The 27,982-nt window shown below is 37.3% G+C and overlaps 1 protein-coding gene across 6 annotated transcripts; it reads right to left on the bottom strand.

The window, feature by feature from the left end:
* Positions 1-94: 94 nt before the first annotated feature.
* Positions 95-25,082, bottom strand: LOC117232944 (MAGUK p55 subfamily member 6). Of its 6 annotated transcripts, none has more exons than XM_033492748.1 (8): positions 24,645-25,081; positions 17,906-18,021; positions 6,802-7,098; positions 5,326-5,562; positions 3,602-4,076; positions 3,124-3,458; positions 2,291-2,365; positions 95-1,574 (listed from the first exon to the last, which is right to left on the bottom strand). In XM_033492748.1, exons 1-8 carry the CDS (start codon positions 24,748-24,750, stop codon positions 1,398-1,400), a joined length of 1,818 nt encoding a protein of 605 aa, XP_033348639.1. In that variant the 5' UTR covers positions 24,751-25,081; the 3' UTR covers positions 95-1,397. The 6 variants fall into 6 exon arrangements, with proteins under 6 accessions (XP_033348639.1, XP_033348641.1, XP_033348642.1 ...); XM_033492750.1 differs by lacking the exon at positions 24,645-25,081 and adding an exon at positions 20,554-20,672; XM_033492751.1 differs by lacking the exon at positions 2,291-2,365 and having other exon boundaries at positions 100-1,574; positions 24,645-25,082.
* Positions 25,083-27,982: the final 2,900 nt, after the last annotated feature.

The following is a 27,982-nucleotide window of genomic DNA, read 5'->3' as shown; positions in this document are numbered from 1 at the left end:
CCCTATGAGTATGTTCTGAGTGTGGGTAACAAGAAGAAATTGTGAGAAATAAGGATAATGAAAATGATAGAAAGGTATTAGTAATTCAAATTCGTAACAAACGCTCGATAAACTTTATTTTTCCGTATATCACATGGCACGATCGGGAGCTTCCGATCAAACGCATATATAGCGATCTGCAACGGTCGTAATTTCCATGTGCATGCGTGTCAGAGCATTAGAAAAAATGTGTTATTAGACGTGGCTTTCGCAAAACTCTCGAGTATAAGAGAATATATCGTCTCGACATAGTAGGTCTTCGCTGCAAGCCCGGTAAGGCTGTGCTATTAAGGCACTCTATGCCAGGAATATGTTCAAAGTGCACGAGCGGTATAAACAGGATTCATGAAATATATAATGTATATATAATAGATATCTCTATAAAAGAAACGAAAGTACATTGTATGACAAATGGTAAATAAACATACATACATATGCAGACTCGTAGTTCAAGGAAAATTAAAACTAGGCGTATCCTAAAAATAATTGGACGGCGGTCTATAACGTATACCTACTTTAATCGCGATCCGTTTCTGTTTAGTTGTTCTGGGTGATAAAGGGGAATGTATGCGAGAATTCTTTTTGTAACGTTACTTTAGTTAGCGTGAAAAGACAATTTAGAGACTCACAGAGGATATCATCAGATATTGGATCATTAAGATATTAAAAATATTAAAATAATTAAAACTGTTTAACTACTATCATTGAAATCAAAATTCATATGCTTCTTTTCTAATTTTCTTATTATTTTCTTATATCTTTTAACGGTACTTTTGTAGATTTCTAACGAATATATGTTATTAACGAGCGAAATTTAGGAGGCGAACGGATCGTTTCATAAACCTAAAACAAAGTAACGTAAATGCTACACGACTGTACTTGCTGGAAACGTAGCATCGTAAAGCGAGATACTATCTCTTCTTGGCCTTCATAGCCCCGAGTATTTTTCTAATCATAAGTAAAAGAAGAATGCGCGTGTTCGAAATTTGTTGCTTTCGTTTCGGAGACTCCCCGCTCGATGGAAGAAACTCACGTCCCGTTTCTTCTTTACCCGATTCGAGTGCGTCATTTCGCTTAAAAGTATTTATACATTTGATGGAGACAATATACACAACACACTAGAACTCTGTATACACATATTACAACCATAAAATTGTTCCATTGCACGACGATACGATGCTATAAATATACTAACGATGCACTCGACATCAAGTTTGCCAAGCATGGGTATATTAAAGACGCCATCGCGTGTTCCACAGAAAATAATGCAATAATTTGTTATTTTGCACGATACTGTAGACCGGAATTGGATCATCTGTTCTGAAACTACTTGTTCCCTCAGGTAGCCTGAATGGTGTTTAATAAATCCAGTTCACCGGAACCCATTGGTGTTCGGTGGCTAAGGCGTCTAACGCGGCGATCACCTGTCTAAATGTATTGTCGAAGTCCTCGTTCACGATCACCAGGTCGATATATTTCTCGTAGGCACGCTGTAAGGCCGCGGATTCTTCCAACGTTGCTTTCAGATCGTCCTCCTAGTTAGTGAAAAACAAACTATAATTTAGCTGCACGTTGTAAAGTTTGAGAAAGATTAAGTTTTGATTGCATTTAGTTCAAGTGTGTTTGTTGATGGTGATTCTTTCCAATCGGAAAATTGAATGTTAGAAAGATTGTAGCTTTCATACTGTGCCTTGAATATATTTATTCTTTGTTTTGCATTAAGTCGCTACATAAGTCCTATCCAGCAGAGTGGATCTTCTATAAATTCCATTTATAAATTAATAAATAAATTAAAAGAAGGATATATTTTATTACATTTGTTATGTATTGTAATGTCTGAAAAAAATGAGAATTTTGATACTGGATTTGTCATTATGGGAACATTCTGAATGTCTGATTACTATGTGATTAATGAACATATTTTTTCCTATTTTCTGTGAGTTTCAGAAGCACAGTTTGTATTGATTTAGGTAGTAATGTTATATCTACCACAACATTGGTAACTTATTTATATGATCGAAGAGGCGGACAAACTCTATGCAGCGACCTAATGTCATTAATAAACTACATTTTAAAATTAATGCATTGTCAATAAACTGCATTTAGATATTATATAAATTACAATTTTTCTTTGAATGTTACGTGATTCTGTATAGTGGTACATTTCAAACAATAATACTACACATCTACAAGCAATCACATTACGATAAAAGGAAAGAAAAATACAATGAATATGCATGCAAATACAAACCTCGTACAAGGAAGCAAGAGATTCCAACGTCCTGGCTCTTCTCGAGCTGTACCTGATGGAACTCTGGCGGTCAAACTAGCAAAGCCAACATCAAATACATACGAAAGATTAAATAAAGAACGCTACGTCAATCGAGAGAAGGAAGTTATACAACGGGTAATATGTGAAAATATTCAATATCAATCTAAATGGAGTATAAAGAGTAGTTGGTATTTGGAATTTTATGGAAGAAGAATTTCGTGGAAGAGAAACCAATCATTGAGTCATTGTAATCGAACAAAAGTGCATGCAATACATTTATAATAGGCAAATTACACGCATTTACACGACGACGGTAGACTGGCAGGCAGAGATTCGGAAGGTTGCATCGTAAAATATTTGATGGCTATGTTTATTTGAAACGCGGCCTGTGCCGTCGATATATGTTTCTTCTTTATACAAATTTCGCGCATCGAATCGTTCCATTTCAAATGGATTTCTTATTTCTCGTACGCGAAATTCGAACATGTTTTCAAAAAATAATAAATACTTAAATCATTCTGTAAATTTTTAAATATATTGTATTCGTGGAAATGTATTTACTTGATAAAAAAGTCATTTTAACGAGTAGTTGTAAAACTCGATTAACAAAACTTGAGTAACATTAACCAGTAGTTTCAATAATTAAAAATGATACTAATAATCAAAGCAATTTTAAACATTCAGTAGAAACTTCAATTCATAGAACACTTTCATTCTCGGCGTTATTATTGGCCGTAATGGAGATAGAAAAATGTAATTTTCATATAGAGAAAAATAGAAAGGGCAGTGATATATAATAGCAGCGTAATTACCGTCAAGTTCCGACTGCTCGTCCCAGTCGACCTCGCCAAATCATATAACCATTTCAATTGTTCCATTCCTGGCGCCGCTATGAAGATGACATAGGGCATAAATTCCGTGCTGTTGTGTAGTATTTTCAGAGCAGCTGGACTACAGTCCAGAACACACATTTTGCCAGCTCTGATTAACTCCCTCACGGAATCCAACTTTGTACCATACAAATGCCCACCGTGTTCTCCATACTCAAGGTATCGATGCTCTCTAATATCTGTTTCCATGCAGTCGCGGTCGGTAAACCAATAACTCTTGCCATCTTCCTCGAGTACTCTGGGTGGTCGTGAGGTATCTATAAACATATGACTTCTATGAATCACAATATTATAATCCTAATTTGTAACTGTTAACAGTAGAAGAGAATGGTATTTTCCCATCAATTTTGTTTGTTATTCTCGTCAAGATCTCACGACACACAAAAATTATGACACTTACACGGAACAATGGTGCCGAATTTCTCAGGGTCGCTATTTATCAGCCTATTCTTCAGCGTCCTGCGACCAACTCCTCTTGGACCTACTAAGGCCAAGGTCTTACGTCTAAATGGCGGCATCCTGGCCACTTCTTCGTACAATAACAGTTCCGCACTGTCAAATTCACCGTTGGACTTCGATTGATACATCTTCCTCTTCTTCTTTTTAGAGATCTTAGTCCCACAGATGCTAATTTTGTGTACAAAATCCGCTTCCGGTGGCACGAATGCTTTTCTTCGTTCTTCCAGTTCCAGCGACGGAATTAGACCAGGCGGACCTAGACCCTCGCCCTCAACTCGCCGAGCTTGCCACCAATTTGGGTCTGCTTGGTCTACAATTTGTAGTACGTCACCTTTCTGGAATGGAAGTCCAATCTCTACGCACGGTAACAGAGTGTCTTCCGATGGATCGTAGTCGAACAGCGCTCTCATGTAACACTGTAATGTGAAAACAAATTCGAGATTTCAGGAGAGAAACGTGGTAGGAGGACTGCGGATTTTTATGTATTTATGGGAAATTTGAAGATGCAAAAATGCATAGAATGCGTTATAATGTACAAAAACGCATAAAATAATGAAAGTATAGTGCTCGTTAAAATATTTAGTAGGTGAAACAAATGCCTGCTCAGATTTTACTTTCTCGGTTCTTTTTATAAAAATATAAATTTGTTTAAATATTCTCAATTTAACGATGAGTTCTATCTTCTCTTTTCTTTAATAGGAGAACAGTTTTAAAATTCAATACACTGACTAATTCTTCTTTAATTATAAATTTTCTCATTTGATTTGAGGATTAAATATATGTTTTCGCTGTCGATCTATTCTTGAATATTTGCAACATATTTATTATTATAACATAAATTATTTTCTTAGCTTTTACTAAATTCCTTCGATTTAACATATAATTTGAAAAATTAACATATCTGTACGTAGATGATTGTTTTTTCTAGTAATAATAGTATGTAGTTCTTTAGAATTTCATCCATTCATACTTTTTATCCACCTATGTTTTATTCTTGTCTTCAAAACATAAGGTTTTTAAGCTCCGATGTTTTCCTTCACATAATTCTTATCTATTTCCATTCCTAAAACCTTTCACGTTTTTGAAAAAATTGATATTACAGGATATATAAACAATGTGCGAGCTATTCGCAAGTGTTCTTCGAGGGATTGAGTTTCCCATTCTCGATCCACATTATCATTTATTTACACACGAAATACAGAGTTACCGCTAGATATAAAGAGTTATTACAATTTGTGTTTCCAATAATGATTTTTATATTTAGAACACAATTTTGACAGCATATTCTGTTCAGTCTTTTGGACAAATTCTATCAGTGAAATAGTAAAATTTTATAGTCTAAATCCAATCGCGTTAAAGAAACCTCTTGTCGGAAGGTGGAAATTGTAACCACGTGTCTCATATAGACGCCATTAAATTGAATCGTAAAGATCCTAAGAGGTCGATTAAACATATTTTCGTACCTCTATACTTTCATGCTTTTAATAGAAGCAATCTTCTTTTCAAGAAGGTGGCCTTTCAAGAATTTTATTTTTACTTTCCTTTTAAATTCCCACCTTATTCGTGGTGTAAATTCAATTTAGGTTTATACCATACGAATTAAGATAAAGGAATTTAAAATTAGCCAACTTTAACCAAATCAAAAGTTAAATTATCTTCACTTACCGTAGATTTTACGGGTCGATTGCCATCAGAAGCGATTCCAGGTGCAAGTTTCAGCGACAAATTCTCTTTCGCCTCGTGAATGGCTTCCTGAAGCTCCTCAGGGTTGTGAACTTCCTTCCCGTTCACTTCGAGGATTACCTCGCCGGTTCTCAGGAGTCCCTGGCGGGCAGCAGTGCTTCCGCCTAAGATCCTGGCGATGATCAAATTTCCGGATTCGTCGACCTGCACCGTCAGACCCTGTACAAAAACGTACCAGTGAAAATAAACTTGTCTGTTCCCGTTGAATGCAACCAGGTTTGCTATTTAGTACATTTAGAGAACAATCGACGATTCTCTACGTCCGTTCCATTTTTGTTGTTACATTCTTGCGATGTTGCTTATTTGAGAAGACCTACTGTTTCCATTTTAGCGTAAAAGTGTAAACGAACATTGATGGAAGGCCATCATGCAAGATCATGGCTTTGTGCACTTGTTTGTCGAGAATACCTTTTGCTGACAATGAGAGAAAATAGCGAATGTTGAAATAGACTGTGGTTTAGCATACAGAGAATTCACCAGGGCTCAAGGATGTTTTGGCTGGTTTTTAACACGTGGAATCGACTTCACGATAATGTAAAGATCGTATCGCTAATGTGTCATTTGTCTCTTTGCGAAAGAGAAGCCTTAGCTTCCAAGAACTTTATTATAAACGTGTATCGGTGCTGCTGCAATTTTATTAAAAAAATTTTTTGGATGCAGAAGGTTAAGAGCAGCATAAGGAAGAATAATGTATTATGTTTCTGTTAAAATGTTTTCTTCGCTTGGTATAAAGCTTGGAACAACGTGCCAGATTCATCGAAGAGGCCACGTGGCCTCGAATCAGCATCGCGCGGATAATAAACGTTTCCGAATTATTTATGAACTGCGAGTGGCATTTCCGTCTTTTCTTCGTTCGAGCGTGTTAAATCCGATTCAGAATGGGAATTCTCTCACGTGACGGAATGGTAAACCTCTAAAACTAGAGCCACGAACGAGAAAGTCGGCGCGAACGATTATATTTCTTTGTTGATTGCTCGACGTGCCTTCTCGTCAGCCGCTTTCTTCACCAACGAAACAAACCGTCAAACACAGAAGCTAAACATCCTTTAACACCCTGAACTCTTGAAATCTTTACAAAGATTTCCAAATATTCAAAGATATATTTCTGAGACTTTGAGCTATAAAAATTATTTGATTATTTGGAACAGCGTCAAACGTTCGTATCTATCTGTTCATATCTTCCGTTAATTGTATTTCAATTAATCTTTTTTGCTAATTGTAAAGCCACAAACATTACACAGAGTGATCCAGTCGTTATAGTACGACCAACAAAGATTTCATGTGAAAATTTTAAAATTTATTTTCGTCAGTCCTTTCCGATTGCATAATGATCACTGGGACACTGTGTTCTTTCATTAATTCTAGAATTCAAGAATTCTATCATGAAAGAATTTTTACCAGAGGTTCGTTAGGTTGCCTCCTAAGTCCAACCATCCTGACAGCTTCCGTCCTCTCGTTGGTAGGCATCGTCAGTTGTGATGGTTCCGGCTTCGATGGCGCTTCCTTTCGTTCGACGACCGCGTCGTGCGTCTCTAGAAGGGCTTTTAGATGAGAGCCTCTTAATAATCGTACGAGTTCGCGCGCGTTCTCGTCCCTGGAGGAGCGGAGCGCGTGACACACCTCGTCAACGATGTCACAAATGGACGAGCATACCGGTTCCACGTGAAGTGGAGGATCCTCCAGACGCTCCTGGACCTGCAACAGTCACGCCACGATGTCTGTCAGGTTTCCATGGGAACTGGTTTTTGTTCAAGTCGTCCTCGTTCGTCCTACTAACTCGACCGGCAACTTTTAGGATCTCTCGGTCAAGATTAGATTCCTTTCTTTAGATATTTTTCTTTGGGATGTTTTAGCTTACCTGGTAAATTTAGTTATTAAGTTTAGTTATTTGATCGAGTTATTTGATTTTCGAAGATTTGAAAATTATGCTTTTATAGATATAGTGATAGCATAGGAATTTGATTATCAATGGTTGAACTATGTTAAAATAAAATTACTGCAATGATACGAAGCTAACGTATTGTTGCGCAGAGGTTTACAGAATGAATCGATCATCATCGACGAAATAATAAGTCCCTGGAGCCCATCGAGGGCATCGAGCGCTCCTCGAACTCCTTTCTGGGCTACGTGGTAGCGTATAGCCAAAGCCACAAACAGTGAACGGCTTAGTCGTCGTCAGTTGTGAAAGTCGAAACGGGTTTCCGCATCAAATTCACCGTACGAGGAACCTTGGTTACTCTTGGTCCCCTCGTACAACCCGAGAGAAACGAAGGTTTTTACTCTACACTTGAATCAACAATGTTACGCGTGATATCAAAGGTGTTTCAATGTTTTCTATATATTTATCGAACAAATTCTTTTCGTAAATGTGAAAATTTCATAGAAGACAGTAATGTATTAGATTCAATTTATTTTTTGATTGATTAAAATCTCAAGCATTTTTTGCTGATTTATCACCTAAGAGCGTGAAATTATCATTGCGCAACGATGACCCTGTGTCAACGAGGTTTGATTGGATTAGCGTCGAACCACGTAAGGCTAGTGTACTCCACATTGAACCAGCCAATGCAGCGTTACAACAATGAAAGAGTAATTACGAAAGTAGGTCATTCACAGTGTTTCAGAGCCACCTTCGAGAATACTTGATACCTGAACGCTACGACGGAAAATGCCGAGCAACGAATAATCATGCACCTCTTAGAATAATTTCTTTAAAAAACAGATAGAGAGAAAAAATTATATTCCAACTAATGGAATCAAAAGAGATATATCATGCAAATTCTCAACTATAATAAAGGGAAAGTGGAATTGTGTTTAAAAATATTACGAAAAATTCAGATGTCAGTAAAAATTAGCCAAATTAATTCTTTGAGACAAATAGCTATTTTTCGACAACCACTTAATATTAGTACAAAAAATTTATTGTTATCTTTAATTTGAACGCTAAATAAATGCGAAGTGATATTTCGAGAGAAATGATCAAAACGATCGAGCATATTTGGATTAATCGAACAAGATCAGATGAAAAATTCTCCTCTCGTGTGAAAGACTAACGCGAATCGTTCGTCTATGGAAATTGTTTCACGAAGCCGTCGAAGTCGATGTTCCTCACCGCCAGTATGATTCATCGTCGAATCATTCGCGTCGATACATGTGCATCGCAGATGCACGATGTCGATTCAACGATTTTGTTCGATTATACGAATTGCGACATGGCATAAGTTTCCGTGTGTAAAATATCGTACATTTTGGAAAAGGAGCATCGAAAGGAAGTAATGAATCTTCGATTTAGGCCTCTCTGCCCACGCGACTTGTATGTACACGCAACAATAAATCAACTCATGACGCGAGAGACATCAAAGAACACGGTCGAAGTTGTATTTTGGTTGAAACCTAAGAAAACAGTGTGTGATTTATCGAGAACCGTGTGTGCACGTTGAAATGTGAGGGATTGCTTTCATTAACGCGTGCTAGAAAGTTCGATTCCCTTACGAATTACTAATTCGCACACAAACGTTAATTTCGTATTTGGATAAGCGACTCCAACACTATTTTCGAGAATTTAAATACTGTTTTTAGAAAATCAACCTTGCTACGTTTTGAAAAAATTATTATTTATCAGATCAGTTGTATCTTTTCCACATGAAAAGATATGTCAAGTAATAAAAATTAACTTTTTCATTTTCTTGGTCTTTTTCGACTGAATTGTATTCTTGCAACCTTTATAACAGACTTATATTTGTTCATAAGCTCGTGAAAATTAAAAATGAAACGTAGTTATTTTTATATAATTTGGAGAGACAATCGAAGGAAAAGAAGTAACTAACAATTAGTGAGTAGCAAATAAAATTAAAATGCCACGTTACGTGGAACGAAGAATCGTGGTATTTCTCCATATGTCGCAAGATTGTCATTGTCGTGGGCACGAATTATACCGTATTTATAATGAAAACGACGGTAGAACAGCTGGTGTTCAACGAACGTTGCAGCCTATAATGAATTCTTCTGTTCTTCCGTGACGTCCCTGAAAAACCTCTCACGAAACAAACACAGGATTATTGCGCTTCAAGAACAAACAGCAACTCGCTCATTACACATATCAATAACTAATTTATGTGTGGCAAGTCCTTCTTACTTCCTTTATGTTATCTCTCGTTTTGAAATTTTTCAAAGGAAAATCAAATAAATCACACATTTGTACAGTAGATGTCGCAATTCTAAACGATACTGCAGTTCGAATGACTTGAAAGAAAAATGTTAATCGACGTTCACTTACTGCTACAAAAACAAAACAAAGAATGGAGTGACTCTTCTTCAGAAAGCAATTTGAAATTCTACCTTATCTATTTCCAAGAAATTACACAACAAGTGGAATATCTTTCTTTAAGAGAATTAGAGTACTTCTCCAAATATTGTTTTTTCGTTCACTTCAAGAAATTGTGCGGTCTTTCCTTAACAGAATCGTCGAACGATTCCACCAAGTTCCGTTTCTCCAAAAAATGAAGCAAAGCACAACGAATGGTTCAAAATATGGATGGACAACAGTACCTCTCTCCTCCTCTTCTTTTAGAAATTACACAGGAAGTAGAATAATACCTTCCCCAAAACAGAATTATCAATCCACTAAAAACTCCACCGTTATCTTTAAATTGCCTTTGTTCAAAAACTGACACGAATAATATTAACAATTGATAAACGAAACACGTCTAATGTATGAAAATACAGATCATAGTACTCTCTCAAGATCGAGCTACTCTCTACCTCAAAATCCACGGGCCACAGACGCCAAGAGGGGCCAACGGTCAACGAGTCGCGCTTTCTCCCGATCTCACGTGTCGTCGTAGCAGCAACAGTCTTCCACTCATCCACCTTTTTCATCTATCCACATGTCTACCCCAAGCTCACCACCGTCCCACCAAAATGACGAAACGAGCCTCCTCAAAGATTTCTTCGCAGGAATCCTAACTTACACTGGAAGCCTGGAGAAACGCCGAGGCAGAGGTCGCCTGTCTCCGTCAGGTAGGACGCAGTACTCTGGAGAACGAGCTGGCCGCCGTCCTGGAACTGTAGTTCGCCGTATCGATCGGCCAGTGCCGTGAGGGTGCACTCACGCGGCGACAACCGACGGGGTAAACGGCCACGGGAGAACCTGGCGAGGGGTTTCCACAAGGGATAAACGCGACTTGGACAACACGCACACCGTGTGTGTTACTTAGGTAAGCGGCGTCAGAAAACTGCCGCGCCTACTGACGTTTCTTTCGCCCCCACCTTCGTCAGGCGGCCAGCCTGAAACAGGTGGGGGCCCTTCTTCGGATGGTATGCAACACTCCGCTACGTTCGATGCAGGGCCGTCTATGTGCGTGCTTTAGACCCCATTCTACTAAATTTTCCATAAATGGATGATTCGAGATTTTGAAAATCGATGGTAGTTTTCCATTTAGAAGCTTATTTGGGTAATTGTGATTTTGGCAGCCGTTCAGAAGCAGCTACATTCGTCAACTGGGGGAAAAGAGGAAAGCGATGTTGGAAATATTGCTTTTTATTTATCTTGGAATTTACTGTTATTTATAGGTTCTGCTTGTGCCACATAAATTAGTCTGTGAAAGTGAGCCACTTGTTTGTTGAGAATTGAAAATCGATTACGTGGGTAGTCCAAAATTGAGAAGTCCACAAAACGTAGTTTTAGATATATCTTGTACAGGTCTTAGAATCTTCTTACTCTTTTTTTTTATTACTGAATATATGTAAGATGGGTTTGATCTAAAATTGTTACAACATGATTAAGGATTACAACGAAACGAGGTCAATTAACAATACCAATTGTCATGAAAAAGTTCGTGGGGAAATTAGAATTTTGATAGGTAGTAGGCATGTATACTGTTATTTTGATATTTTAGGTAGTAGGTATTTATTGGTAGTCTTATAATAAAATTTCAATGCAATGGCATGGGGTTAATTACCAATTGTCACCTTTTATAATATATCAAACGAATGAATAAACGAAATCCATTTATTGATTGAATTAACTCTATCAGATCTAAAGTTAAAGGGTACTCTCTTAAATTCGACGAGCTTACGATTGACAGTAATCTCACTAATTACGCGTATAGAGTTAGAAATCGAGGATTTTAGGATTAAACTAAGTAGGTCATGTTGCACTAGCTGGTTACACGATAATATTATTATCTAGCTAGTATCATTGTCGGAACTTCCAACGTTTCTTTCGACACGGGAAAGCGGCGATGTTTAAACGGAGTGCCAACGTGTAAACGAGAACGTGCCTCGTTGCGAGGAATGTTAAATATCCTAGCTACTCTATCTAGAAGAGGTAGAGGGGTATTCCTCTTACTACTCGAGCATTCCAATTGCGTACATTATTCCTGCGTGAAAGTACACATACACACAAACTCCTAACTTTCGTTTCATTCTTGTCCTTGGACATATTTTCATAGCTACGAAATGTCCGAGTCTGCTTTTGTCAATGATAGGAATTTATGACGTATGTACGTATCGTTGATTTGAAGAATTATGTAATTCGATTGCAGTCGGGTCGATGAATATAATGTCGTGGCAAAAAAGAAACGCTGGCAGTCATCGACACCGATCGGTTTGTCGATCTTGCGACACAGGTAGACCCTTCTCGAGATACTCAATAATCCGTTATTCGATACAACGGGATCGTATGACTCTAATGTTAAAGACAACTATTGCTACGGCAACATTAGCGAGTCTCGGTGTATTGAATAATTAAGAAAGTTTCACTTTTGAAGTAATTCTTCTTTCCGGTATCTTTATTAAATATTCTTTTAATCTTAAAATCTTTAAAGCTTTTTAACTAATCTTTAATCTTTGATTATTGGAAGGGCAAAATCTAGCTCTGAAAGTTTACATAAGAAACATATGCCTTATATCGTTTCATAACAAAATTAATGTCAAATAATTGTAATATATTTTATAATCGATTCATTAAATTCATCATTTTGCGTTACGAATGCTTTTTTCGAAAAGTTTCTAACTTTTCTTTCATTGTATATACATGTCGGAGTCAGGTTGGCACTTTGGGGCCTTCTATGAACCTTTACTTACTTTACCGTCGCGGATATGGTTAGTGTTTATCAGTGCGAATGTGGGCACTACAAGAGGCTATGAGTAACGGCAATAGGATGTCCGAGATGATGGTGACAACGAATCCAGGTTCGATAACGAATCCACGGTCCACGGGATGACCAGTATCAGCGTGACTTACTCAGCAATTCGCTCAACGACTAACTAACTAAAAACTCCCTGAATCCAGATGAACCTACCCTTATCTACTCCTGTTCCCGCTTCTCGGGTCGATCCTTGTTTTTAAGGAGAATCATAAAATCATTCCGTACCTCTGTCAGGTACGCGGCCCTCCCGTGACCGTGGCTACGTCTGGTGACCCGTTATGTCACCTTAAACCCTAACCCATCGTCGTAACGCCAGGTTGTAACATTAAAAGTTGTTTTCCTGATTTTTATGGCTTAAACATTAAAATCTTGACTATGGTGATGGGAGGCTTTTTCCCAGCATTCCCGACGGAAATACATATACATGTCACAACCATTGTTCCAAAAATATACCAACAAAATTGTATTCCAGATTTCCATCCTCTCAAATTGTACTAAAACGACATCAAACTAAAACCGCATGGCGCCTAACTTTGCCAGTTACGTTCCTGTCACTTACACGTGCGTCAATGTCGCATACGCGTGTTCTCCGCTCGTCCCTTCGCGCGATTACAAAGCCGGTTGAAATTACATCGTAATCCGTGTGTGTACACGAGCGCACGCGACGTGACACTGCCTCGCGATTTCTGCGAGAGCGGTCATAAGCGATGACTCGGTCGCTGAAGTCCGAGCCTGGGCCAATTGGCCAGGACCTCCGAGGTCGCGGTCAATTACGCCGGATATCAGAGAAGCCGCGGCAACGATTTGTCAATTAACATACTCGGATTATTCACGAAGCATGGTTCGCCAGTGGTTTCCGGCGCCGCTGGCGCGCGACCGCTTGATTCACGGTTTGTCTCGCTCGCTTCTTCCCTTCGCAGGAAACGCCTTTGTTCCCAAGGAGGACCCTCGTGGTTTCCGCTTTTCGGTGGACTGTCCACGGGATGGCTTTGTAAAGTGCACGTTCGAGACCGGGATGAATGAGACGGAGGAAAAAGAACGGAAGTGGAGTTTGTCATTAGTAATACAAAGGTTAGAGTAGTTGGTACAGGGGTGGAAGATTAATGAGACCTTCTTCTATCCGTAAACTGTGATGTTACTTTTCAGTTAGGATTCTTTTCTGCTAGAATTTATAGGTTTATCTGCGTAAAAGCTATAAAATTTAGAAATGTTAGACAAGAGAGATGAGATGGAAAGAAAGATCGAAAGTTCTGTTTGTTATTAGTGGAATATCGTAATATACGAAGTGTCCGATTTTATTATATAGATTCCTGAATCTTTCTTTTTTTTCACTCAAATTGGTGACTTTGATTTCTTTATAATACCATTTTATAGTGAATATCAGAGTAATCTTGTATCTCGAGTTTTATCAAATTCATAAAGATTGACAAGATTTACTCAGTTTCTGTTTTGCACCTACTCCTCGAGCACGACGTAACTCTATTAATGGAAATTTTCCTATTACTCAGGCGACTTCTCGGCCTAATTAAACCTAACCACGTTCAGCTGAGTCATTAAGACATTCCCAAGATAAACTAGCAATTTTAGAATATACGAAAATAAAAATACCTGGAGGAGAGATACCACGAGAAAATCAAACTTCTCACACCTCTTTTAGATCCTTTCTTCCAACAGTTCCACATTAGCCACCAAATTTACCAAGGTTGTTTGGTGACCGGTTTTCACGGTTTTCGACGAAACCAGTAACGCCATATCGCATCTGTCAACGTTTGCTATTGTTGTCTTGAACCGAGCCGGAAACGAACACCGGCTTCTTAACGACTTTTCGACACCAGACGAGACTTCTACCTGCTGATCCCGAAGAACAGGATGGAATGTGGGCCCAGCAGGTGCGGTAAGTTGTATACATATATACGTGTGGATGGGCACTAACGTTTCGCAGGAAAGCCACGGATGCGTGCAGTTGATCGGGAACAAGATAATTCGAACGGTTTTGGGTCACGAGCCAGCAACCAACTTTGAGACTTTACAGATACGCTAAACTTCAAAGATCTTTTACGCCATCATTTTGGAATATTTTTAGAGACCTAAAGTCAAAGTTCTTCTTTTTTATAATTCTGAGAATTTCAAGAAAATGTTCGACTTGTTGGACCACTTCCAATAAAAAGATGCTCGAGTCTTCCAACTGCACTTCTTCCTCTGTATAGAACACTGAATTATTGAACGTTTCTTAACTCTCCGTAGATACAGTGAATCATTGACAAAGTAACTAAAATTCCATCAAATTTTTTATTGAATTGTTTTATTGAAAACAGATTTTATTCAACAAATAGTTGTATAACTTAGTAGAGACCTAAGATATCTACGGAATGTGAAAAAATATATTTTACGGAACATTAAATGTCGTTAATGCATTATACAAATGATGAGAAATATACGCAGACGTATCATAGTTGTTACGTAATGGATCAGAGAAGAGGTGACGTACGTAGTCACGTCACACTGCTGAATTTACACCGATCGGCGGATAGTAATATTTTCACTTGAAGAGCCCAAGTTGTTCCATGGTTCGACGGGAAATGTATGTCACGACCAAAATAATGCGGCTGTTTCACGCAGCCATAGTGCAAGCGGTGTGTAAAAAGAAGCCGCGTACAAGACTTGTTTCGAAAATTTCATTGGTCGGACCGAGTGTTCCGACGTTTTCGAGTTCCAGCGTCGCGCATTCCTGCGCTACAGGATCTTTGCGGTTAGCGTCTCTTAAATTTCGTAGGAATTGCTCGGTTAGTGGAAATGTTGGCTCATCTTTGCACGAGAAGAATTGAAAAATCGTATAAGAATTAAAAACACTATTTATGTTTTAAAAATCTAGTTTTAATTATTGAGGAATGTAGCAATTGAAATTAATGTATTGTAATCAAAGAGACTGAGAATGATTAGAACAAATAGTTTGTTGCGAATTTTTATAGAAATTAACTGTGTTATATGTATTTCTAGAATGATTCATTCTCTGCAAATTTTTGTAACGATTTACTACAGATCGTAATTCCCAAAAACGTACTGGTCGTGTTGAATATCGAAATACGAGGTGACAAAATTATATTCGATGTTACCAGATCATTTTCTAACCAATATCACGTGCACAACCTAGTCCGAATATTTTTAATCGTAGCGACACTAGTTTCGATGGCTAAAAACGTGCGAATTAAGTCTTAGAAGATTTATGTGTCTTCGTGTGGTATATCGAGTTCATAGTCGATTTATTGCTTTGAATTCAGGTAGCCGTTGTTAGATGAGATTGTTTGAGAATGTCTGGCGTAACATTCATAAATTATAGCGAAAGGTTTTCAGCGTCTGAATTTCTTGTTTTACAAAACAGAAAGTGGCCATTACAAGTTGAATGAATGGATTGAATGTCAACGATGGGAAATAAAAATTTGTATAATAGCGCTGAGTGTTGGATGTGAGAACGAATAGTATTTTGAAGAATAGAATACAGTCGTGGAAAGTGTTTTGTTCACTGACAGGAAGCTTTCGTAATATAAGAATACTATACATCGCAATGGAACAGAAAGCTGAAATCAAAAGTTGAGAGAAATAGGCAAGTGAAAAGGCGTTCATTTATTACAGTTTTGATGGTGAAGCTGTAATGAAACTATGGAAACGAAAACGAGCGGCGACACGGTCAACGAAGCGTATTTATGTACCGTGAAAATGACATAGATGACGTTTTTACTAAACAGTAAAAAAGCACGTAAAAATATTAACCTCTTCAGGAACGAATTTATTTAAAGTTAGAAAACGATCATTATTTCTCATTTTTCTGAGAAAAGGAGTGTACGCTATTGAATACATACGCGGCAAGTGGGTTTTCAGGTTAACTATTTGTAAAACGATTTTCTCCGTCAAGGGAATATTTATGATTTAAATTAAAGAAAAAGTAAATACGAGACATATATACAAAACATATATACTTCCGTTCACAAGAGATATATTGGATCACAATCTGATACGAATATAGATTTCCAACCGATTAATTGTTCCTTTAATAATTTAGATTAATTATTATATTTTGTATGAAACTAAATGTTCCGATACTTCTTTATTCATAATTTCCAAAAGATGAAAAAAATAACACTTTTATTAAGAAGATTAAGGGAAACACTAAAAGCCTAAATAAATGAAAAATCGAGAAGAAAAGCTTTGAGAAGGCATAGAAATGAATAAACGTACCCAAAGGTTAAGTATTCAGCTTTACAGAATTCCAAATGTTAAACAAGTTAAACAAAGCTCGGTAATCGATCAATAAAAGACAGGATAGTAACAGACTAAACAAGCCAGCCAGCCCACGAGTAAGTATATCTTTCCTATTTTTACGAACGAGCTAAGAAACCGATCCCAAACGAGTATCGAGCGTGGAAGGAACGAGTTCAACGACATTCGAAGATTTTTACCGACCTCGGCAAGGGGACTCGCGGCTGGCTGCGTTACGTTTTCCATTTCACGGCGTTGCATTCGTACGGGGATTTCACGGCGGCACTCTCTCGTAAATGACGGTCTCTTTCTCGTAAAATCGAGCGTAGTAAACACGTGGCACGTGCATGTGTCTCGAAACCATCTGCCCTCAGCGCGCATGATCCAACGACGCACGCTATTGTTTATTTCGCCGGTGCCAAAAATAATACACACACGCTCGAATAATGGTTGCAATTAACCCGATTCGATATATGCTGAAAAAATTCTATACTCAAGCAAGTGGCAATTGACAATCTAACAAATAAGCTATCGATTACGAGGCTGTAATAGTTGCGCTCATCATTTACTACGAATGAGAAAACACAATCTTCATCCTGTTATAACAAAACTAAACTTCTTCGTTCTATTCTAGTGAACTGCAAATTAGCCGGTAGTGCGAATAAACAATGATTGATAATAGGAAACAATTATAACAAACTGTCAGTTCAGTTCACAGTTGTAAAAGAGAAGATATCGCGGTCATGCTTCCCTATAATATTAGATATTTCGAAACAACATCTTTAATTTTAATTATTTTCAATGGAATATTGCTTGAAAATTGTATTCTTTCGACGTAGGATATGTCCACTTGCATCACACCCAGACAAACTAACCTCATATTTTTATTTATTAACGAGATTTAAACCAACTTGTTTAGAATTTATTTTCTAATATACGTTATTGTAATAACACAAAATAAATGGAGAAGATTTCTAAATTCTTGAATTCTTCGTATTACGAAAGTTTATCATCGTAACTGGATACAAAATGGGAGGACAATGATGTAATACAGGAGACAGAAAAGATCACTAGCATGAAGACACGCGTTTACTCACCTTCACTAGAGACGTGACCACAGGGCTATCCAGGAGGCCTTTGAGGAACAGCAGATCCGTGTCGTCAGCCACCTTGCCCAGCTCCTCCAGGTTGTCGCGTACGTGCATGAAGGCGGCTGGAACAGTGACCAGACACTTTTCCATAACACCGTGCTACGTGGACGTGCGCGAAGGGCAACGACACTACCGGCACGAGCGTCGAGGGTGCAAAAGAGCGACGCGAGGGGATGCCGGGTGTGGCCATTCCATGGATCAATATTGGGGCAGCCACAGGTGGCTGGAGCTAAAGCATGAGACACTTCGGTGGAAAAATCGAAAAGCGGGAAGTCGAGTAAGTGTCGATGCGAAAGGAAGTATTATTCACGTAGAGGTAAAATTTTTAAATGGTTACCTTTAGACCGCGAATATTTATGCATTTATGGAAAGTTGAAGTATACAAAAATGTGCAAAATGCATATAATATGCTAAAATGTTTTAAGTACTATAGTACTGTAGTATATAGTACCTCTATAGTGGTTATAATATTTATATAATATTGAGTTATATTATTTTTATAAAAATGTGAATTTGAATTAGTATAACCGAAATTATTTCCCGTTTATACATATCAGGTACATTTTCCCCTAAAACGCTACGTATTATTTGAGCAAACATTGTAATTTTGCGAATATTTCATTCCACGGTATAATAGTATTAATTTAGAAATAAACAGCACATACATATTTTACATGAGTTATGAAAACAAAATGTTCTGATTTATATGCTCACTAGCGCGTGTATATTATTTCGTATATGCAGTTCACATGCCAGTAGAATAAAAATAAATAATAGAAAGAAAATAAATAATAAATTTAATAACTTGGGAAAATATGTTTTTGCAAGATTCATAATTTAATCAAGATCAAAATAGTAATGAAATAATGTTGGGTATTAGTTTTCAGAATATAAACTTAAGGGTTATGTATTTTATATTAAAAATTTAAGTTTTTGTCAAGATTTTAGCAAGTACTTCCTTTATGAATGTGAATGAATACCAGACTTTTCATTACATACGACTTATTTGTGATAGAGTTACTGCTGAACTTATTTTTCCAGATTTCAGAATCTAATTAATCAAAGACTGATAATTAACCGAATCTCAATTTCAAGTATGATGTTCGTCAATCTAGTTTGTACAATCTAGACTCAAACATATTATGTTCGGATTCGAAAGAAATTTGAAGCAAGCTTAAGGACCAAAGAATCATCTTACTGCTAACAATGGTTTCCAGCTGGTGCCAATTAACATTGAATCCATTCACAAGTGCCAGGACTAATTAGAGTCATAATCATACTTCGACCTACCTTTTCACTCTCGTTCGACCTTACTTCGTCGAACAATTTTCAATACGAAACGACGTTTAGCGTAATTATGAATGAGATAAAGCCTTTTTACTATTTCAAACAAAGAATACAAAAAGATCGTTCTCTTGTTTAATTGTCAATATTAATAGCGAAAAACGAGTTTAAATCAAACATTACAAATCGTTCGTAAAGTATTTGAATGTGGCGTCTCCTCCTGAAAAACGCCTTGGAATCTCAATTTTTTATAGATGATATATTAAAGTTTTGATTTGTTTTAATAAAAGCAACGACACAAGATGTTTTACTAAAAATATCTCTTATTTTCGCAAACATATTCTCTTACAAAGTTAAGTCACAAAATTTTCTAAAATTATCTCACTTGCAATTATCTTACATCCCTTAGAACACATTTATCATAAAGGGCAGTTTGTCGAACCAGTTGTATCTTTATAATTTATGACGTTTAATTATCGAAGACCAGACGAGGCGTTCTCCAGGTTCGAGTGGTTCTGATAAATAGTGATTGGCCACTTGAATGTACGATGATAAGCGATGTCGACGACGGGAGGTTTGCATGATAAATGCGTGTAGTTACACGAAGCTATCGAACCACGAGTGCATAGAGCCATACTATGACGATCGCGTATCGTCTTTCCGGAACGCCTCGACCTATTTCTCGCCTGGTTTACAGCCGAAGGAAAAAGTTCTTAAACCAGTCTGTCCGTGTGTATACAGGCGAAACGAAACGCTGGTTTGACGATGCGTTATACAAGCAACTGCAAATCTTTAACTTTAATACGAGACAATATAAAGAAAATTATATCTTCTATTTGAAGAAAAATATGATCGTGCCAAATTTAGTATAATTTTTTACCATATTTTTTTATTTGAGATTGTCTAACGTCAATATTGGATCAGAAAATATTCCGCTCGCTTGTTCTGACCGAGTTTGTGCATGAAACAGAAATGCAGAAGAATTAAGAAGGGTATTTAAATACACTTAGAATTGCGTCAATTTTTTCGAACCTTCTCTATTTTGGATTATTGAACTCCTTGGTAATTTTAATTAATTTCAATTAAAAGGAAGAAACGACGAAGTTGCAAAAGGGCATTAAAATTTGTTAAAAACCAAAGCGAAGCACATAAACGCGGAGGAATAATATTTAGATACGAGAAGTTTGTTCGCGGAATTCTGATGTAGAACGAGAAGAAAATATTTCTTCTGAACGTTATATTAGAAAAATTTTCAATGGCATTTTTTCAATGTAGAATCAAACAAATCTAAACTAACATCGCAGCTTTACCATTTTCTATTTGATAGAGTTTGGTGCCATTCACAGCATCGATGCTGGCTAACAGCCGGCGATCTTCTATCTTCTCCTTTCTTCCGAAGAAAACCATTTTGACGTTTCTTCTTACACGACGATGTAAACTCTTATATAAGAAATCTTTAATACATCAACAAATCATATTTTCACTTTCTTCTCCGTTTCACATTTTACATTCTCATCGTCACATCTAACGTCACGTCTCGTTGACGTCACTAAACGCCAGACACCATAAGTAAGTACGATTATTCTCACATTCTTGCACTATCAAACGAAACAAGAAATCTCTTCTTTAGGAGTCTGTATCTACTGAATCCTATCACAACGTTGTTAGAGCGTGGGACAGTTTCAATTACCATAACTCAATTATCACCGAATTATCCATCTCACTATCAACAATCGCTGTTCTTTGTAACACGCATTCTCACGCGATCGTTGATCTTTCGGGAAGCCACGTTCCTTTCGGTAGCCAAGCCAGTGTTTGTCAAGGCAGAGCAAACAAGAGAATTTTCTTCGAAGACGTAGGAAGCGTGCACACTGGTCCGTTCCGCGGCAACACGTCACGGTGAATGGAAACTCCGTGTTACACCTGCTTGGGGCCCCAGGCCCCTGCCAGGAGACTAAAAGCGACACCCCGTGGAAGTGATGGAACACAACGAAGTTAGAAGAACGTTCGCGCCGCGCCGCACTGCTCCCTTCGGGCTCAGGAAATTCGTGACGCTCTTTAAGGGCATCCTGACTACATCACAGAAAGTGCTCTTTCTTTTGCGACGGAAACATCTTTAACGGCTGATGCTTTAAAGTGCTTTTTTTTCAAATCAAATAGTACAAGCATATGGAGCTGGTAGTTTTTAAATAGTTATTTGTGGCATTCGTCGTGGCTGATTGATTCTCGAGGAATTCTTTTTTTTCTTTTTCTTTTAAAATGACGGATGTCGATAATAGATTGAAACTATTAAAACGTGCGGTTGCGTTGCAAGGTGTAAGGTAAACAGGTTATTCATTCGGACCGAAGATTGTTGAATGTAGGATAGTCCATGGTTTGATTAAAAGTTTCGTTCAAGTTTTAGTTGCTTTCTATTATGATTGAGAAGAATTGGCCTCTCTTTTAGTAAGATCTCGTTAGTGTTAGTTGTTCGCTGTCGTAATTGAGGAAAATGGTTCTTGCTTATGACCTGACCTTTTAAAAGTTTTGTGAAAGGCTTGAATGATCTTTGTTTCATTGTGTCCCATTTCATTTGTCAAAGTTATTTCACATATTCACACATACACAACTCTGAAGATTTCGCACAATAACGAACCTCACAAATTGATTTTCTTTTAGGATTTTGACGATTGATACCATCAGAATGGTTCAGCTGGTTACGTTACGAAGTTTTTAAACTATCAAAGCAAATTTCAAATCTAATTGAATTTCACATATCCATAGGTTTCCACTCAAGAAGAATCACACTTTATTATTTACATGATCTAGTCGTTTGAACTACATACTCTGTGAGAAAAGACGCTGGGGCGCTTTAAAAACAGAACGTGAATTGTATAGTCTACGAAGATTGTCGCGATGCGTGTTGTCGTCGCCGAAGAACGATTGAAACTGACGTTTCCAAAATTTCGTCGGGGAAGGAGCGCATCAAAAGGAGAGGAAAGCTATTCTTATTTTTGTAGACAAATCAAAGCGAGGGAATACGAGAAAGAGAGGAGCGTACGATGAAAAGGAAAATACCACCGGGTAACTGCCCGCCAGAATCCGAGCACGTTGACGAAGGATCCAGAAACGAACCAGCTGGTCTCCGGAGGAAGGAAATCATTCTTCATGGACGTAATGAAAAAAATCGACCATCACTTGGCTCGTGTCTCATTTTGGATAACTTTTTTGTACAATTTGTCGCGATTATTCACCCTTTTCTCCTTTTTACGTTATTTTTTGTTCGATGTATCTTAAACAAAGAGTTGACTTCGAAATAACTTTACGATGAATGGAGGAATTTTGTTGTAACCGAAAAACACGTTTTTGGTCTTTTGGATTTTTGAAATATTTGAAAATTTTTAAATTTATTAGTAATTTTTCTTCTACCACATTTTTGTCTTTGACGGAACGTTAGTCTCTTGTTTATGTTATTTTCGGTTAATTATTTTAAAGTATCAGTTGATCTTTGTTGAAAAATTATCTTATGATCAGGGGAATTGAAATTCCATGATTTTCTTAGGTTCTTTAGATAGATATTTATAAAAGTTTTAGATTATATTTTTCCATTGGATTTTTATCAAGGTGAAATACTAGGGTTATTTAGAATATTTTACGCGAGATACTTCTGAGTCGATTAACTGTTTTATCGTGAACAGATGTTCAACGTAACCCACCGATCGTGCAAATCGTGATTTTATTGACGTTTATTTTGTCCCACACTAGAGAAATACACAGGCTCCGGACCAGGGATGTGAAACTGCTTTCAATCAGGATGGCCGTAAGGTGTAGACGGAAACCATTTGCTCTATCGAAATTATAAAACGGAAGCAACTATGAATTCGATACTAGAAGGCATCGCCTGGAATCCATGAAGATTTTTAATAAACTTTTCATGAAGCAACTCAAATTTAAAATTGTACATAAGATAAAAGTTAAATATAAAATTCTTGGAAAGTACATGAAAAAGATCGCTTTTACGATAGAAGTAATAGTATAACAGAAAAACAGTTGAACGAAAGTAAGCAGCTTTCGTGGAAAGCTTAAGAAAAGGAGGAGGAATGAGTCTGAACACACAAAATTTTTAGAGATTCTTAAATCTGTGAAAATAAAGATCGAATAAAATTTGAATTCTGAAAATTATCCTGGCTGAAGATTGTAAATTTAGAAAAATTTGGATTTCGTGATGATGTTACTATATTATACGTAATCATTGAAATTAGTATTCATTCAAGGTCCTAAGGTGTATAGCTGGCTTTGTTATGGGTTTTATCGATCGTCCGAGTTTTCTTCTCGAGAGCACGCGTTAATATCGACCGTCTCTTTGTTGTAATTTTTCCATGACGTCGTGAATTTCTTTTCGGCGTTTCAAAGATGTGAAATATTCGTGAAATTGAAATTTTGGAAAAATATTGGTATCAAATCGAGATATCTGATTTAACTTGTCAGTCGTGAAAGAAAGCTAATAAAGATAAATTAATACTCATTAAGTCGAATTCGAGCTATTCAAAAAGTAGTAATACATATCTGAAATGATCCCATTAACAGGTTATTCTAGCATTCTTCAGAAATGAGGTAGGTAAAGAATTTAATGTAGAAGTATTTGCAAATTTGTTCCAAAACCTGATGACCACGTCAATGTGATACTAAATCCCTGTGAGACGTGTCTGAACCGCAATGTGAAAAACTGGAACGTAAGTCAGCATCGATGGTGCTTCCACTGAAATCACGTTAAATTCAACAGGATCACAGACATTTTGTGTCAGAAAAGGAAGAATCTTCGAAGAACGGTAAACGAAAGTTATAGAGAAGGAAAAGTTCGTGGAAGTCGGATGAAACGGTTCAATCAATATCCTCCATCCGTACAAATCAAGATCCAGAGAACTGTCAAGAATTCAAAGTGACGAGTGGAATCTATCGAAAGTTTTGGGGAGATCTGATAAGACGAGACTTTAGAAATTCTACGAAAGTCGAGCAGCAAAGTACAAGGTCTTTAGATCTTTAAAAGGTTTGCGGCTATTTCGTTAACTAGATATTTAAATTCAGATTCTATTTAACGCAAGATTAGAATTACAAAGATTAGATTACAAATTTCTTAAGATAAGTTCACATTTTTTAATTCAAGTTCAGATATAAATCACTAATGCAAATTCAAATTTTCTTTCTTTTACATTCAAATTTGAATTTTCAATTTGAAATTTTCAATTTTCTAGACCTCGATATAAATGGCGGGAGAACTAATCGAAACCCACTTCGATAACAGAGGTGAGTAAATCAAATGGTTCGCATAGTCAATAAAACGTTACTCGACTCAGTTCAATCTCTCCAATCTCGGACAGTTCAATCTACAATCCGTTCTGTACTCGAATAATTTCAAACTTACCGGAAGTGGATTTCAAGTGCGGTAGTTCCTTCTTAGGAATGATCGAGGGTAGTTTCGAACACCCACAAATGTCCTCGATATCCATCATCGACTTGCTATTCTTCATCCTGGTGGACGATAGTGGAATGTGGTTTCAGGTGACGCCAATCGGCATCACGATCAGCATGGATCCCAGCCCCGAGTATTCCACTGACAGGATCGAACTTCCGTTTGCCCAAATTCCCGATTCACCAGCGACCTTGTCATTCTCCCTGTCACTCTTCCTCTCGAATGTTCCACGTGTTGTCCACGTCCCCCCGTCAATTGATCTACGTTTGACGCGAAGTCAAAATGGCAGTCGAAGATCTCGTGATCTATTCATAGATCACCGGTAATGGTCCGTGATCGTGGTAGAGAACGTCGAAGAGAACGAACGAACGAGGAAGACCGCAACGGGACCTATAAGCCCGCGCTCTGTTCGTGTCCGGTACTTATAGCATGTTGCGCGGGGGGTGGGTTTTTGCACCCTCTCTCTCGCTCCGCTTACACGATTTTGCGACTCGTGGCAACGAGTGCCGCGTGCGTTCGGATCGATCGATAGTAAACGCGCCCACGGAAGGGTAGAAATATTCTGGATTACGGCGTCATACAACTTACAACAACAACATACAAAACAAACGCCTTGACGATCGTCTTTTCGAATCAAAAGATAGATATTTTTTTAAATAGCGGGGAAATTATGTTTGCATCTTCAATTATTGGAGATATGTGGTTTGGAGCTTTTATTAGAACGTTTCTCGGTGAACTTATAGTTTCTGATTGAATTTGAAATTTTAGATCGAACTTCGTACATCTAAACTATTTTATAGTACGACGAACAAATTGTGATTACGTGCGAACCGTTGACAAGCCACGTTGAATAGCTTCGTATAAATTATAAAATTGAGAAATTACAGATGTTTAAGCATCTTTTTTTTTTATTCGGATCAACTGGATAGATTTATTGCGTTAAGAAATTGTTTTCCTTCTTTTTATTGACGATTGTATATTATAGTAATATTCAACACTAATTGCAATACCTTGTAACCTACCAATGTGATACCTTGAATGTGAATCTACCAGTGATATGTCATAATGATATTTATATATCGCATATATCGCAGGTTCCGAATGACGAAGAAAATGACTAAAGAGCTATGTGAAGAAAGAAAGATAATGTATAGCGACCTAATAAGGTCGTTTTATTCTTTCATTTTTATTCTTTTATTTGTTCCCGATTTTTTAATTTCATTGTTGTAACTGATATTTGATGCTACAAGTTGATATCAGATTGTTCAGTGCGTTTTATTATATTTCATGTAGATTGTGAAAGTTGAACCGCGTCCAATTTCGTATCGATCAATGAAATTGTTTTACCCGATCGCGACAAAGATATGACCATTTTGTGGTATTCGAACTTGATTTATTATTTTAAGTTTAATTGTATCTTAGATAAGAAACTCATTGTCATGAAAATATATCGACTTATGAACAAATATTCTCTATAGAAGAAAGCTTATGAGATGAATATCGTTTATTATATTTCGAATATATCGGAACATTAACTAAATACCGGATATAGATATCGCATTATGTGAGCACGGACCAAATACAGAATAGATCTGTTATTATATAGGGACTTTGTGTTTCACGTTCTGTAATACCGACTTTGAGAAAAGGAGTGTTTCTTACGCCCTCTGTGATTTGCTATGGCGAATATAGGAATTACATCATATTCTAGTAAATTCTATACTAGAGACATCTAGCGAGATTAGTCAAGAATTAAAACGCTTCGAGATTACAGTTGCATATTTACAGGCGTTTGAGTATCTAGTTTTATTGGATAGCGTTATCACATTCTTCGTTATCAACGAGGGGTGACGCTACTGACTTGATAAATGAGATCTGATTATATACATATACATTAGATGTTATTGCCGTATCTGTTATTTGCTATTTTGAATATTACAACATTGTTGACACTTTACACGCAAGAATAAACTTCTCCGTGCTGAATCAGATTTATCATAAATTTAAGAAATCTTCAAACCTCTGTGAACTGTTAATTTTTGGTTTCTGGTACTTTTATACTTTCCCCAAGTATAATCAATGAAACTTTATTTTTGCTAAAAATTATCGTTTATACATTGTTTACTGTTTAGTTTTATTATAATCCTGCTTGATGACAGTGTAACTATAGTATATTTAAATTATAAATTTGTAAGTTACGTCTTATAAAAGAATTGAATATGAATTTTGTTTTACAGATTCATACAGGGTTTTACAGGAAAATATGTACAGTCTGTACCAATACTTCAGTTTATCCTTGCCTATCTATAAGTTCGTTAATTGATTGTTTCTACTCGAAAGCGTACAGTTTAGTTGATTCGTGTTTGAAATATCTCTCAGTTGAATCTTATCACGACCCCGCTCGAAATACCGGAACAATGGGCATTCAGCAAAGATTGGCTGATTAGGTTCGTCGAGGTCGACGATATAAGCGGCTTGTTTCCGGCTCTCTTCCGAGACTCGTCACGCTCCCTGTCAAACGAAAGATGCGTCTGTACTCCGCGGACCTACCTAGCAGTTCGCGCCTCGACTTTGCTCTACAAACATTGCTTCACGTGGCATTGACCCAACACAAGTTATCATTCGCGTTACCCACACGTTCTTGGGACCACCAATGTTCGGATGAATCTTATCTCCATTCGCGTAAATAGATACGTACGCTTATTATTATCTGTTTCGTAAATACTATCATTAATTGACGCGAAGTATGCGGAAGCTTTCGCTATAAATTTCATGGATTTTACTGTATGAATATTTACATGTATTATTCCAATCTACTTCTAGAATGTAAATCTTACAACAACAAATGACTATGATACTCGTTTAGATCAATAACGATTCACAAAAGCAATTTACAAAGCCACGATAGAATATTCAACGCTTAACTTTTAACTGGTAATTCCATAGATTAGCGCCTTTTGTTAGACAGGTCACGAAGCTAGTAGCGATTACGCGTGGCGCGTTACTGGTTCGCAGAATAATTTCAGCAGCGTGCAATTTTATCGGTCGAGTATCTTTTCCTGGCCCGGTTCGCCGGTTGTTTGCGCGTCATCGAATCAATGAGCGTCCTTGTCGTGACGCGTTGCAACTTGCAATACCGAGCGACGATCTCCGCAGCGACGATGAGTTGTCGTTCGATAACCGCGATTTACAGCGGCAGAATTTCGTAAAGCTTTACGAAGTTATTGACAGCGTTGGCCCGTGAATCAGGATTATTAGTGACAACCGACGACGGGGAAAGAATGTGAAGT

This window comes from Bombus vosnesenskii, unplaced genomic scaffold (assembly GCF_011952255.1).
Source record: "Bombus vosnesenskii isolate JDL3184/JDL3185 unplaced genomic scaffold, Bvos_JDL3184-5_v1.1 scf7180000013294, whole genome shotgun sequence".
Lineage (NCBI taxonomy): Eukaryota > Metazoa > Arthropoda > Insecta > Hymenoptera > Apidae > Bombus > Bombus vosnesenskii.
The sequence above is the reverse complement of the archived record's forward strand: the minus strand, read 5'-3'. Positions and strand labels throughout refer to the sequence as shown.

Coding starts and splice junctions, on each gene's coding strand:
- LOC117232944 (XM_033492748.1), bottom strand. CDS start 24,750: ATGAAGAATAGCAAGTCGATGATGGATATCGAGGACATTTGTGGGTGT. Junction 7,099..17,905: donor TGGTCACGTCTCTAGTGAAG/GTGAGTAAACGC, acceptor TGACTGTTGCAG/GTCCAGGAGCGTCTGGAGGA. Junction 3,459..3,601: donor ATTCGGCACCATTGTTCCGT/GTAAGTGTCATA, acceptor ATATGTTTATAG/ATACCTCACGACCACCCAGA.